General features: G+C 35.6%; 1 protein-coding gene across 4 annotated transcripts in view; it reads right to left on the reverse strand.

Annotated features, from left to right (window-relative positions):
* ASPH (aspartate beta-hydroxylase) overlaps positions 1–15,622 on the reverse strand; it is a 192,461-nt gene that overhangs the window by 33,922 nt on the left and 142,917 nt on the right. For all 4 annotated transcript variants that reach the window (XM_081069791.1, XM_081069790.1, XM_081069793.1 and 1 more), the window contains 2 exons: positions 13,508–13,597; positions 8,622–8,759 (listed from right to left, as the gene is read on the reverse strand). In XM_081069791.1, coding sequence (XP_080925917.1) covers positions 8,622–8,759; positions 13,508–13,597 — 228 coding nt within the window. The remainder of the gene's footprint in view (positions 1–8,621; positions 8,760–13,507; positions 13,598–15,622) is intronic.

Below are 15,622 nucleotides of genomic sequence, written 5' to 3' on the forward strand. Positions count from 1 at the left end.
TAGCCATTTTTCAGATAATAAATTCAAAACACAAAGAAGTGTTGCTCAGTGTGATATATGCGTATGTAGGAAGGAATAGACCACAGAAACCAAAACCAGGCAAAGTGGCTACAGAGCCACGCTCTAAACTGCTTCACTGTATCTCCTCACTGATGATTATAACTTCATCAACCTCCAGAAACCTGTTCATATTTCACATACTTGAACTATAATATACATATATATATATATATATATATATATATATATATATCACAGTTTCCCATTTTTTAACACATTTATTGAGATCTGACTTACATACCATAAAATTCATTAAATTGACTTTTATAATTCAGTGCTTTAGTTGTGCAACTATCAACACCATCTAATTTTAGAACCTTTTCATCACATCAAAAAGCAACCCATTACACATTAACAATAAATCCCCCTCACCCCATCTTTTTAGTCCCTGGCAATCGCCAATCTACTTCTGTCTGTATGGACATGACTAATCTGGACAGTTCCTATAAACAGAATCATACAATATTTGGCCTTTTGGGTATGGCTTCTTTTACTTAGCATAATGTTTGCAGGGTTCATCCATATCGCACCAGGTATCAGTACTTCATTCCCTTTTCATTACCATTGTGTAGATATACCACATTCCATTTTTCGTTTGTTCATTCATTCATTCACGATTTAGATAGGCATCTGGGTTCTTTGCATTTTTTTTTGCTGTTATGAATAATGCTACTATGATCATTCATTCACACATTTTTGTATGAACATGTTTTCATTTCTCTTGGGCATATACCTAGGAGTAGAATTATTGGGCCATGTGGTAACTCTATGTTTAACTTTTTGAGGAACTGCCAAACTGTTTTCCAATATGGCTGCACCACTTTGCTTTCCCACCAGAAATATTTGAGGGTTCCAATTGTTACACATACTTGCCAACACTTGTCAATGTTCATCTTTTTTGGTATAGCCATCCTAGTGGGTGTTAAATGGTATCTCACTGTAGTTGTGATTTGCATTTCCCTAATGATGAATGATGCTTAAACACCTTTTCATGCGCTTCGTGACCATTCATATATCTTCCTTGAATAAATATCTATTCAAATCCTTTTCTCATTTTTAAACTGGGTTATTTGTCTCTATATTATTGAGTTATCAGAGTTCTTTATATATTCTGGATACGAGTCCCTTGTTGTATGTATGATTTGCAAATATTACCTCTCATTCTGTGGATTTTATTTTAATTTTATTAATCACGTCCTTTGAAGCACAAAAATTTAAGTTTTGATAAAATCCAATTTACCTATCTTGTCTTTTTTCACTTGGGTTTTCAGTGTCATATCTGAAAAAACATTGCTTAACTCAATGTTACGATGACTTACTTTTATTCTAAGGGTGTTTTATTCTAAGTGTTCTATAGTTTTATCTCTTACATTTAGGTTTATTTAGATTCTGAATTTATTATTTTTAAATAATACATGGTAACTTCATTATTTTGCATGTGGATATGCAGTTGTCTCAGCACCTTTTGTGAAAAGACAATTGTTTCCCCATTGCAATATCTTGGCACCTTTGTCAAAAAATCAATTAATCATAAATGTAAGGCTTTATTTCTAGACTCTCAATTCTTTTCTACTGATCTAGATGGCTGTCCTTATGGAAGCATCATACTGCCTTAATTACTGTTGCTTTGTAGTAAGTTTTGGAATTGGAAAGTGTGAATCCTCCAACTTTGTACTTTTTTCAAAATTATTTTGACTATTCTGGGTCCCTTGTATTTTCATAGGAATTTTAGAATCAGTTTGTCAATTTCTGTTAAAAAATAAACAAACAAACAAACAAACAAAACCCTAGCCATGTGGAATTTTGATTGAGACTGTATCAAAGCTTTGATACAAAGTCTTTGATTGAGACTGTATCATTTCAATTTGGAGAGAATCGCTATCTTAACAATATTACGTTTTGTGATCCATAAACATGGGATGTGTTTCTATTTATTTATATGTTTTAAAATTTGTTCCAATCTGGTTCTATAGTTTGTCGTATGCTAATATTGCATTACTTCATAAAATTTATTCCTAAGCATCTGTTATGGGCCAAATTGTGTTTCCCCCAAATCACATGCTGAAGTCCTAATTCGCAATACTTCAGGATGTGACCTTATTTGGACACAGGGTCTTTAAAGAAATAATCAAGTTAAAATGAGGACATTGGGGTGGGTCCTAATTCAACATGACTAGTGTCCTTATAAAATTGGAAAATTTGGAGACAGACATACACACAGGGAGAATGAATGCCATGTGAAGATAATGCCAGAGATCTATAAGCCACAAACTCCAGTGATTGCTAGAAAACCACAGAAGCTAGGAGAGAGGGATGGGACAGATTGTGTCCTCAGAAGGAACCACCCAGCCAACACCTTGATCTTGGACTTCTGGCCTCCAGAGCTGTGAGATAATAAACTTCTATTGTTTAAGCTACCCAGTCTGTGTACTTTGTATGGCAGCCCTTCCAAACTAAAACAGTTGTATCAAATATAAAACAATAACATCATATTTTTTGAAGCTATCACAAATGAAATTGTTTTCCTAATTTCATGTTGGGAGTGTTTTTTTGCTAGCATAAAGAAATACAACTGATTTTTTTACACTGATCTTGTATCCTGCAGCTTTGATAAACTTCTTTATTAGTTCTAATAGTTTTTTTGGTGAATTCCTTAGGACTTTCTACCTAAAAGATAATGCCATCTGCAATTACAGAGGGTGCCAAAAATGTATACACATTTCAAGAATGGAAAATAACTATTAAAATTGTAATACTCAATACATGCCAGTAACAAAAGATGAATACATTTTGACTACGTTTGACTTCTGCAATGATAAGAGGTGCTCAAAGTGGTTCCCATCGGTGTCCACACACTTCTGATTACGGCGAACTACTGCTTGAGCAATGCTGACCAAAGCGTCCACTTGTATAGGTTTTTTTGGCATCCCTGGTATAATTTTACTTCTTCCTTTCAGTCTTTCACCATTAAGTATAATGCTAGCTATAGGTTTTCTGTAGATGTCACTTTTTCAGGCTGACAAAGTTCTCTTTTATTCCATTTTGTTATGTATCTTTTTTTTTCAATCATGAAAGGGTGTTGCATTTTGTTAAATGTCTTTTCTGTGTCTAATGAAATGATCATGTAATTTTAATTCTTTATTCTAATAATATGGTTGATTATATTGATTGATTTTCATTTGCATTCTCCATAAAACTCCTACTTGGTCATGGTATATAATTCTTTTTAATATGTTGCTTGAGTCAGTATGGTAATACTTTGTTGAAGATTTTTGTGTCTATATTCATAATATAGTTTTCTTTTTCTGGCATGTCTTTGTCTGATTTTGGTATCAGGATGATACTGACTCATAAATTGAGTTAGCAAATTTTCCCTCCTCTTTTATATTTTGGAAGAGTTTGTGAAGGACTGATATTATTTAAGTATTTAATAAAATTCACCAGTGAAGAAATCTGGGTCTGGCTTATCATTGTGGGAAGCTTTTAAATTATTAATTTAATCTCTTTACTTGTTACAGATATAGTTAGATTTTTCTACTTCCTTTTGAGTCAGTTTCAATAGTTTGTGTCTTTCTAGTAATTTATCCATATCGCCTAGGTTATCTAATTTCCTAGCATATAGTTGTTCATAGTATTGCCTTATAATCCTTTAAGTTTTCTAAGTTTGGTAGTGGTATCTCCTCTTTCATTCCTGATTTGAGCCATTTGAGCCTTCACTCTTTTTTTTTATCAGTCAGTGTAGCTAACAGTCCATCAAATAATTTTTTAAGAATGAAATTTTGCTTTCATTGATTTTCTCTATTATTTTTCTATTCATTATTTCATTTATTTCCACTCTAAACTTTATTATTTCCTTCTTTCTGCTTGCTTTGCACTTATTTTGTTCTGCTATGTTACCTTCTTAAAGTGAACAACTAGATTATTGTCTTATGACCATTCTTTTAAACATAGGCATTAATAGGTATAAATTTCTAAGAACTGCTGTAGCTTTTAAGTTTTGCTCTGAGTATTTTTGTTTCATTCATCTCAAAGTATTTTCTAATTTCTCTTTCAATTTCATTTTTGACCTATTGGTTACTTAAGAGAGTATTGTTCAAATTTCACATATTTGTGAATTTTTCAACTTTCTTTTGGTTAATGATTTCTAATTTCATTCTACTGTAGTCAGAGGTCATGCTTTGCATTATTTCCATACTTTTAGTTTATTTGAGCCTTGTGTTTTGGCCTAGTATATGGTGTACCTGGAAGAAGCTCCATGTGTACTTGAGAAGATTGTGTATTCTGCTTTTCTTAGGTGGAGTGTTCTATACTGTGTTTCCCCGAAAATAAGACCTAACCGGAAAATAAGCCCTAGCATGATTTTTCAGGATGACATCCCCTGAACATAAGCCCTAATGCATCTTTTGGAGCAAAAATTAATATAAAACCCGGTCTTATTTTCGGGGAAACACAATAATATGCTAAGTGCTTAAAAAGGACGTATAAGGTGCTTTTGGATACATGTAAGGAGAGACCCCTAACATAGCCTCCTAAAAGAAATGACAACTTTTCCAACACGTAAGGGATAAATATGAGTTAGCTATGAAAGGGATAGGCGAGAAGGAAAAAGGAAGAGGGTAAATAAAAATAGACTATCATAGGGAAAGTTTAGTGAGAGGAGAAATTTTGGCTGAAGATAGTAAATGGCAGTGGTAAGAGATAAAGACAGTAATAAATCTGGTATTTGGGGGTAAAGCGGAACCACTGATCAAAACTATAAAGTCAAGAAGGAATATAACCATGGATGACATGGTGAGTTAATTTTCACATTAAATGTTAATGCATTTATGCGGTTGGAGATGAATAGAAAAAGTAAAAGTCCTATTGGGGAGCATAGCTTTGGTAGAAATTTTACCAGCAGTTGAATCAAGAGTGGAAAAGGTTTCTTAGAAAATGAATGAGAAGGACAGGAGAACCCAGAGCAGAGAACGATATGTGGATCTTAGTGCAAGTCCAGGGCCAGCGAGGGCACTGAACACTAGGTCACCTTCCAAACATCCACCGTGCCTGTTCCTCCTCCCTAACAGAACCCTGATTTAGTTCGGATACTCACCATCCATCAGATAATCCACTGAGTTAGGAGGAATCTGATCCTTTCCTTGAGCTGCTGTTTTAAGGAAAATCTCATAGCCCCTTGCCAGTAATTCACCCAGAGTGGAAATGTGACTTAAATTGGCTCAGACTAAAGGGAAAGATTTTTGTTCCCTGCTCGATGAAGAGCCACAATTTTTTTTTTCTTTCTGCTGGAAGCTTGTTGCCTCAGCCTGTTGCCAGCTACTTGGTCTCTCAGTCTCCCTTATAACTGTGAGTGCCCGTGTGACATGGTTATGATCAATAGGACAGGGTCTGCTAGAAGGCCATTCAGGACTGGTGTGGTGGTTCAACAATGTTATGAAGCCTCCAAATACTTTCCGATCCTCCATTCCAGTTGCTGCTGGCAGCCATCTTGTAAAAAGCCAGCACAAGGACAAAGCTGACCAAAGAGGACTTGCAGAGACTAGAAAACATTCCTCCTGTTCACACTACACCTGAGGTCTGTCCTACTGCTAGGCTTCCTTCACATGAGTCAATCGAATTTCTTATTATTTAAGTCAAGTTTGAATGTCATTTCTGTTACTTGAACTTGAAAGCATCCTAAAAGCTACAGTAGGGAAATAAACTCACAGAGAGACCAAGAGTAAAAGATTAGCTGGGAGAAAGAGAATCAGAAGAGCTCAGTGTGATACGATCTGAGACAAGATGGAATTTTACGAAGGAAAGAATCACTGGCAGGGCTAAATGTATTACATTTATCAAGAAAGATATTTTTCCGATACTCTTTCTGCTTTGGGTATAGAACTTCTTTAAATTAATCTGCATTCCCTGTCACCACACCATGGTTTTCTGATTTGTAAAATATTCAAAGGCAGCCTGCTTTACAATTGGATTATGATGATTATTATGGATTACAATTTGTTTATGATGATTAATCAGCAAAGTATTATAAATCTTACAGACCATTGTATTCAAGACATTCTTTTAAAAAGAATTGAAAAATGTAAAACATGTATCTAGAGATTGAGAGAACAGTATAAGAAACCCCCACATATCCATCACGCAGATTCCAAAATTGTCAATACTTTGTCTCTCTTGCTGTTCCAATCTCACCTCTCTCAAATAAGTGAATATGGCTATATTTTCTGGTGGTAGAGATAACCCTGTAGTTCTGTACCTATGTAACCTCGCCCTGTCTGAATGGGAGTGGACTGGGGGAGGCACTTGCTACACGAGTACTGCAGCCCGTAACCGAGACCAGCACTGTGGCGAACCTAACGTCCCTTCCAAAGGTGGGAAAGTTTGAGTATAAATGAAGAGAAGGAGGAATAGCAGCTGAGGGTAAGGGAATGAATAAATGAGTTATGTAATAAGAGAAATCCAATATTATATCAACACCTCGAAAGAGGCTCAGGACAAGAGACAATTTTATCTTTTAGCTCAATTACACCAGATGCCTGAAAGGGTGAAGCCATATATTGCTAAGACCCCGCTGTGGAACCTGATACTATCTCCAGGTAGATAGTGTCAGAATGGAGTTAAATTTGTAGGACACCCAATAAGTGTCCACTGAGAACTGGAGAACTGTTTGGTGATATTGGAAAACGCATATTGAAGCTGTAAAATCACCTGTTTAAAATTCAGAATGTTGTTTCTTATATGAACAATGTCTATATAGTGGTTAGAGTCTCAGGCTGGACAACTGAAGCCCATCTCACCCATAAGGTAGATGACATCTTTTACATTTTGAGTAGAAAGCAGTATTATTGAAACTATAAGTTAATTTACTTCCCATCTTATTAATGTCTATAAGAATAAGATGGAGCTTACCAAAGCAATAGTAAACTTCTGACCAGCCTCTACCAAAATCACAAAGAAGATATTCCTACAGTTTGGATTTAATCCACCAATATAAAAGCTTCTAATTGTTTTTAGCCATTAAATTGTTAGAATCATTTAGTTTCTCTTTCCTACATATCTGCCATCATATTTTCTAAAACATAGTTATGCCTACCTTTTTTTTAATAGACTGAGGACTAATGGTTCTCAAAGTATGGTCCAAGGACAAGTAGGGGTTCCCAAGACCCTTTGAGGGGGTCTGCAAGATCAAAACTCTATTCTTAATAATACAAGGATATTATTTGCTCTGTTCACACTCATTCTTTTACAGGTACACGATGGAGTTTTCCAGAATCTACATGACATATGGTAATATCACTGCTCTAATGAGTGTGTGTATGAAGTAGATGTGAGAATCCTCTTGTCTTCTATTAAGCCAGACATCAAAGAGATTTGTAAAAATATAAAAACAATTCCAATCTTCTCACTACATTTTTGGTTCTGAAGACAGTTATTTTTTAAAAAAATATTTATATTAACATGTAATGGAGTTATTTTTAAAGACTTCATAAATAATCATTACATTCTCTTTTAGTTTCAATTATTGATAATTATATTAATAGACATAACTCCCGTCCCCTCCCCCACAAAAAGCTCCCTGAGGTGCTCAATAATTTTTAAGAGTATGAAGGGGTCCTAAAGCCAAAACGTTTGAGAACAGCTTTTCAAGAAAAAAATTCTTTAAATAAAGCTGCAATGAACATTGGAGCACATATATCTTTACGGATAAATGTTTTCAGTTTTTTGGGTAGATACCTACTAGGAGAAGGATTGCTGGGTCATATCGTAATTCTATTCTTAATTTTTTTGAGGAACCTCCACACTGTCTTCTAGTGGCCGAGATGTGAAAACAACCAAAGTGTCCTTCGATTGGATAAAGAAGATTATATATATATATATATATATATATATATATATATATATACACACACACACACACACACACACACACACACACACACACACACAATGAAATACTATTCTGCCATAAGAAAAGATGAAATAGTGCCATTTGTGACAACATGGAAAGATCTTGAGATTACTATGCTAAGCAAAATAAGTCAGACAGAAAAAGTCGAGAACCATATGATTTCACTAATGTGGAATATAAAACTGAAAGCAACAAAGGAATAAGACAAACAAATAAAGAAACAAAAACTCATAGACACAGACAATAGTTTAGTGGTTACCAGATGGTAGGCGGGGTGTGGGGTGGTAGATGAGGGTAAGGGGGATCAAATATATGGTGATGGAAGGAGAACTGACTCTGGGTGGTGAACACACACTGTGATTGATATTTAGATGATGCATTACAGAATTGTACACCTGAAACCTACGTAACTTTATTAAACATTGTCACCCCAATAAACTTAAATTTAAAAAAAAAAGAAAAAATTCCTTTCTTCACCATCTCAATTAAACTTTTGGCTAACAGGATGATAAGATTCTTTCTACAATCTTTTTTGCAGATGTCACTGGATATGAAATCAATTTCCTCCTTGCCGTCCCTTTCCGTGAGAAGCACTCTCCGATTTTGAGTAGGAAATAGATGAGAACTAGGTGAGGATGAGGTCTAAATTAACACTCACCTTCACTAATTCTGTGTAGCCCGTTTCCTTTGGGGTCCACCAAGGCTGAGCTTTTAGTCCATTCACATTGTAGAGTGAGCGCTGCCAAACAGACGCAAAATGGCCCCTCTTGTGCCCCAGCTCGTACCACTTATAGGCCTGAAATAACAGAAAAATTGAACTACAAACAAAGCATTTTTAAAAATAATTTTAAAACTCAAGTCACTGAAAATAAAGTATTACTTTGTGACATTAAAATAAATAGCTTCCTAGTCAGGTGCCCAAGTCTGCTGTGCTGGCTAAAACACTGTTATTTGAATGGGTCTCTGATTATGATTTATTATTATAAATGAACGTGTGCATTTAATGCTCACTGTCAGGCTGTAAAGTCTTTTAATCCAGGATTCATGCTGTACCCATTCTGGTCTCCCTCAGAGTGTCCAGCACAGAGTCTAGAACTTATTTGTTGAGTAATAAATAATGTAAGACACGAAAGTAGATTATATATTCTTAAATTCTATTTCTAAGTTTCCCTTAAAAGGAAAGGATTATGACTTTAATAATTTCTTCCAAAATATCTGCATTTACAAAATTGGAATGCTAAAGTCGAGAGTACCTTCGTTTCACATGCATGTTCTTTCCATGTCTGCATTTAAGAACACCACCTTGAAGTAACAGAGTGTAAATACTCCATTACATTAAGTAGACAAAAGGAAATATTATTCTGAGTTGGCATTAATATAGCAATAGCCCACATTAGATTTTTTTGAAAGGGGATTTTTGTTTCTTTTTTTGTTCTGCCATAAGGGATAACATTTGTGGCTTTAGGTTAGCTGTAACATGATACAACTTGCCTCCAAGACTAGCCTTTTCAGGGACAGCTGGCTGCAGAGTATGCTGCTCCATATGTCTCTTTCGAATGACGCCCTAACCATATGCTCCCCTAGTGGCCCCCCTACGTTTCCTGTAGTGTGCACACTCCTTTGTCCTCAGAATGGAAATGATTCTAGTGGTGTCCTCAATAGTTTCACCGCCATTATTATAAGTCTGATCTAATGGTTATTTTTGAAGAGTGATTTCAAACACATTTTCATCAATTAAACACAGGCATTTAATATCAAGCAGATTAAGAAGATAGTCCAGCAGCATATTTTCGTAAGACAGATATACTTTAAATGTAAAGTATATTAACTTCTAAAAGTCTTTTAAAAACCACATTTCAAAATTTCCTTCATTGGAGAAATCAAGTGTGATAGTAGTACCACTGCATATTTTCAGTAACATTTTCTAGTTTATTACAATTTGCTTTTATATATGTATCGTATTTGATCTTTCCAAATACTGCAAATATCTCCAATTTACAAGTGCTGAAACTGAAGTTTAAAAAGGCTAAATGTCTTGCACTATCACCCAGGGCTCTTGGCAACTTCTTCCACAATCCTTCCATCTTTGTATCATTAAAAAAAATAATAATAATTCAAAAGTGGTATTCTTATTTATCTTTTTCAATATCTCAAATTAAGAATGCATATGCTAACCACTCATATTTTTTCTTTGAAATACATGTAAATTGTAGTAGCTATAGATTCTTTAAAAACAAGAAACTTAAAATACCTAAGTGTTTGATTTTTTTAAATATCATTTTATCTTTGAAATTAATTGGACTATTTTTGTTATTTTTTTCCAATTTAAATTTAGGATTTTATTTCCTATACCTTTTTGTGTTAAAGTGAACAACAATATTAATTACAACAGATGATTTTGTCTTGAAACTCTTAAAGTATATTAATTCTGAATCCTTAGTAATTCATTTTATGGACTAGGTACATTGTTAGAATAGTGAGAAAAAAAGTTATTATAAGAAACCAAAACAGCCAACCTCCTGCTGTAGTTAGGAGTTAGAAGTCTTAGATTTTAGTCTTTGCCTTAATATTCACCATGCTGGACGCCTGGGCAAATCTCTTTCCTTAAAATGTCTCGTCTAAACTGTAAGTTATTTCTGACACTCAACGAAACACAAAGTTAGTCCTGCTGGACCCTTAATTCTGTACCCTTCGGCCATTTAACTTTTAGAGAAACACATCATGACAATGAGATATGGAATTAAAAAAAAAATCTTCAATGGTATTTTCAATGAAGATAAAATCATCTTCAACGACACAGAAGACCCAATGAATTAACCTAGACTTCCTTTACAGTAAGAATTGATAGAAAATTCTTCTTTACAGTAAGAATTGATAGAAAAATCAATGATTGAGTCGGAATCCTCTGAAAACTTCTTCTTTACTATTTCCCTTTTATATTGCTAATCAAGAATACTAAAATAGAAAAAGCACTTGGGGGCTCCTTCTTAAATGTGTCTTCTATACTTCAAATTGTTGCCAGGTAGGGTTTGCACGCGCGCACACACACACACACACACACACACACAGAAAAGTATGTCAAATGATTCCAACTCAGAAAACCCCAGCCGCATCTGGGGAACAGGCCTGTCACACGCGGCCCCAGCCGGAGCCTGCGATGCCTGGATCGCGGTGCGCAGTGGGGCTCAGGACACACACTTGTGGTAAGAACGGTTGGCTGCAAAGGCCTATGGGGGATCGTGAATGTCCTTTCTTGGAAACAGAACTTTTATTTTTCACAGTGGGGCCTTTGAGCACTAGAAGGCCTAAGACTAAAGCAAGAAACCACAGGCAGCTTCTTACAGCCGTCACTGACATCGAAGGCAGCAATTGACTACAGTGGGATGACAACACTGACCATGCAAACGGAAGATGAGATGGATGCCAAAGGCCCCAGGAAGCTGACGTCCCAGAATGTGGCCCTGACAAGACTAGAGGGAGAAGAGGCCTGTGGACGGACAGGGAGGAGCCAGAGTTGCCTCAAGTCTTGAACTCAGGAAGTCGGCAGTGTCATCAAATAAGAGCCTGAGCTCAGGAAGAAAAATGGTTTAGAGGAAGACAAGTGAGTTGTCGCAATGACATCGTGTGGTGACTCTAAGCAGACAGTAGACATACAAGCCTGGATTTGGAGTAGGAGATGAGAGCTAGAATGTGGGAGTTATGGAAATACTGATAACAGCTGACATGGAAATTGCTAAGACTATCATGATTTCCCTTCCTCCCTCTCCTTGTCCATGTGAAACACACTCATTCGAAAAACCTTCCACAAAGACAATTTGATTGTCAACCTCTGCAGCACAGAGGTGTGGGTTTGCTTCTCTTTTGGGGCCTGGAGCAGACCTCCGTGCACACAAACGTGAAGGATGGTGGCTTCCCAATATGTGAACTCAGAGCATGACAGTCAATTCATAGATTTCATACCTGATATTAAGAATATGCCAACATGGAGTTTCTACAGGCTTATTTTTGTTCCCTGGAAGTATGAATCCTTGTGAACTTTTTAAATTCAAGAACTGTGCTGTTCTGTGCATATTAAAATAAGTAAGCTGATGGAACAGTCCCATAGGTTCAAATCCCAAGCCCTTAACACATGTTTAGTCGTAAGTTCTTTGCCCTTGAAATAAGGGCTGTTTTCATCTAAGATGTGAGAAGAAATCATAGACTTCTTTTATGTGTCTTTGCCCTGGACCCTGAGATGTTCAAAGATAAATTAATTAGTGACAATTACATTTATAGCAATTAGACATGAACATTTATCCAGTGTTAGATACTGTAGCAAAATCTCTCTTATCCCTCTCCTTCAAAGGAGGCACTAACATGTAAAAAAATGAAGGAACACAAAAGTGATTACTAATCAATAATTTTTCTCTCTTCTTTCTCATCACTCTCATATTTTATTCTATTTCAGTTGACTAACTGGTGGGTTAGAGGGGGAAAGGTACAGATACATAGAAATGCATAAAGAAAACTGTCAGTTATCCAAATCACTATTACCCCAAATTGGTTTGTGTCTCTAGCTGGCAATTACCCCGTCACAAAACCCCTTGCTCCAATAAACCCTCAATTTCCAAATGGTCCCATGTTCTTAATTAATTAGAGAAACGTGAAGCTGTGTTATCCTTAGGTGTCACTTTATTGCATACATGGAATACAATGGTTACAAAGCGTCAGTGTCTCACTTCACCCTTCTATCCCTGACTCTGAGGAGAGCCCAGTCTAGCCCCCTGAGATGGTGTAGGATGGAAAGGTGGGCTTGGCTGTTCAGCCACATTGTGTAAATCATGGTGGGTTATGAAAGTTTGGGAACGTACAGTACATACTGTCACGATTGATGATCTAATAGTATGCTTAAAGAAGCTGACACTGTGCTCAGGGAAAAAAGGAACAATCACAAAGAAAATATGTAACTTTTTTTTTAGCTATTACATTTTCTGTGTCAGTACCTGCCATTACTATAGCTACAGGTGTTCATTTTAAAGTTGGTATTAAATATTTCAGAAGGTAATTTACACAATTAACCATTGGGTTCAATGTGCTTAGAAATCAGTTGAATAAAGACTGCATTCTAAAATAACTACTTTTAAAATTCTAAAATAAAATAAAAAGAAATCTAGGCAAACTGTTAAAATCTCGTTATTTCATAATTTAAAAAATATTTTTCAAGGCAATGTCTATCTCTCTAATACACACACAGATATACACATAGGCACACACACACGCACATATACACATGCACACACAGACACACACACAGACACACTTGTTTAGAGGCTGCTCTTATGATTACTCACTCACATACTTTCTTGAAAGAAACTATAAAAGTAAAATCCCAAAAACTCTTTATGGGATTAAGTAGGAGTTGTTGGGTTGTTTAAAAAAAGTTTAAATCACTTCCTTCAAAAGTTTATGCTCTAAATATTTTTTCAATTGTAACTTTCTGTTACAAATAATCACCCCCCTCCCAACTCTGTGCTCGGTTAGAACCAAAAGTTAGAAACATATTACCTCTTTGTTCCCAACCCTCTGCATGGCATCTCCCAGGTGGAAATAAAATCGCCCATCATCAGTGCCTGGATCCCCAGACTCTATTCCTTCCTGTAGAAAGGACAGTGTTAGCATTTATGAGATAATTAAGTACCACACTTAATTCATTGATTTACTTAATCTTTATTACCATACGAAAATCTAAGAACCAGACAAATTCATCTCAATATTAAAGTTTGGCAATTAGGTTACTGGACAATATTTAAAATACAAAACCAAAAGGAGTCAATAAAAGTTAAATTTAAGAATACATTCATCATTAATTAACAGTGGAATCACCTATAACATTAGAACAATGCTTTGGGAATTGTCTCTGTGGGAACACTCATATTTCAATATCCCAAGGAATTTCTTTGACTATCAATCACATTAATTTTGTCCCCCAAATCTAAACATTTGTCATCTAGAAGCTTTTTTTTTCATTCCTGAACCAAAATGTTTAGTTGCTCATAGATGGTTGAAGTGATAGGGACCCAAATGCAAGTAATGTTTTTTCCCACTCAAAACATATATGTCCTTGCTTTGTAATAAAATCTTTTACAAAACATATAATAATTGGAATCTTTGAAAATGTAATTATTATTAAACAAATCTTATTCTAAAACAGTTAGTTGATTCCTATCCCTGTCTCCCACATAAGGATTGAAATTGGAATATGTTAAAAGGAATATGTTAAAAATAAAGGGGGCAAGTAGAGAAAATATTAATACACAACAATAAATTTTAAAAAGGATAAAGAAGTTGTGGTATATATACACCATGGAATACTATTCGGCGGTAAGAAAAGATGATATAGGAACATTTGTGACAACATGGATGGATCTTGAGAGTATAATGCTAAGTGAAATAAGTCAGACAGAAAAAGCAGAGAACCATATGATTTCACTGACATGTGGTATATAAACCAAAAACAACAAAAGAACAAGACAAACAAATGAGAACCAAAAACTCATATACACAGACAATAGTTTAGTGGTTACCAGAGGGTACGGGGGGTGAGGGGTGGGAGACGAGGGTAAGGGGGACCAAATATAAGGTGATGGAAGGAGAACTGACTCTGGGTGGTGATCACACAATGGGATTTATAGATGATGTAATACAGAATTGTACACCTGAAATCTATGTAATTTTACTAACAATTGTCACCCCAATAAATTAAAAAATATATATATAAAAAAAGGATAAGGGTAAAAAATATTTAAATGTCAAGGAATTCTTTACAAAAATCTGCATTTTTGAGGCTTCTTCACAAGAAGAAGCCATTTTACTGTCAAGAAATTTTATTTGCATAATGTTGAAAAGTAGCTACAAGAAACAGGAGAAGCATGACTCAAGAGAAGAGAATCACCAACAGGGTTCCTGACTGACAGACACTCAAATAAATGTCCTCATTCGTTACCTGTTTCCCCATCTCTGAAGCAAGGAGAGTACTATCAGGCCCTTATCAAGTCAAAGGAAATCTAAGGGGAATACTTTAAACCAGAGAAACACACATGCCACAGGGTCTTCACAGGGAATGCAAAGGTTTGCAGAGGCCCAGTTACAGCCACGACAAACTGCGGGGTGCACGCCCACCTCAAGGGGGCAGCACCGCTTGGCTCCTGCGCTACGACGTGGGCCAGATAGGACCTTTCAAGTGAACCCAGAAATATGAATAATTATATAAATTGTTCAGATTCTCAACAGAGTCAAGCAATTAAAATTGTTTTTAATAGAATTATGTTGGCCAAATATAACATGTAAGTTAAGTCATGTGAAAGAAAACTGATCATAAAAGTGTAACATATAGTTACTTAAAAAAAAAAGTTCGGAGGCATCCAATCATCTACCAGTCCAATATGGTAGCCACCAGCTAATGCTATGATTTAAATTAAAATTAATTAGAATTAAAATTAAAAATCAATTCCTCAGTCACACTACCACATTTCAGGTGCTCAGTGGACACATGTGGCTTGGTGGCTACTATATTGGAGAGTATAAACAAAGAACATTTCCATCGTGGCAAAAAGTTCTGTTGGACAGCGCTGAGCCAGACCTAGTGTGATTCTGGTGACGTGACAAGGATTCGACTAGATA

Source organism: Rhinolophus hipposideros, assembly GCF_964194185.1.
Source record: "Rhinolophus hipposideros genome assembly, chromosome: 13".
NCBI lineage: Eukaryota > Metazoa > Chordata > Mammalia > Chiroptera > Rhinolophidae > Rhinolophus > Rhinolophus hipposideros.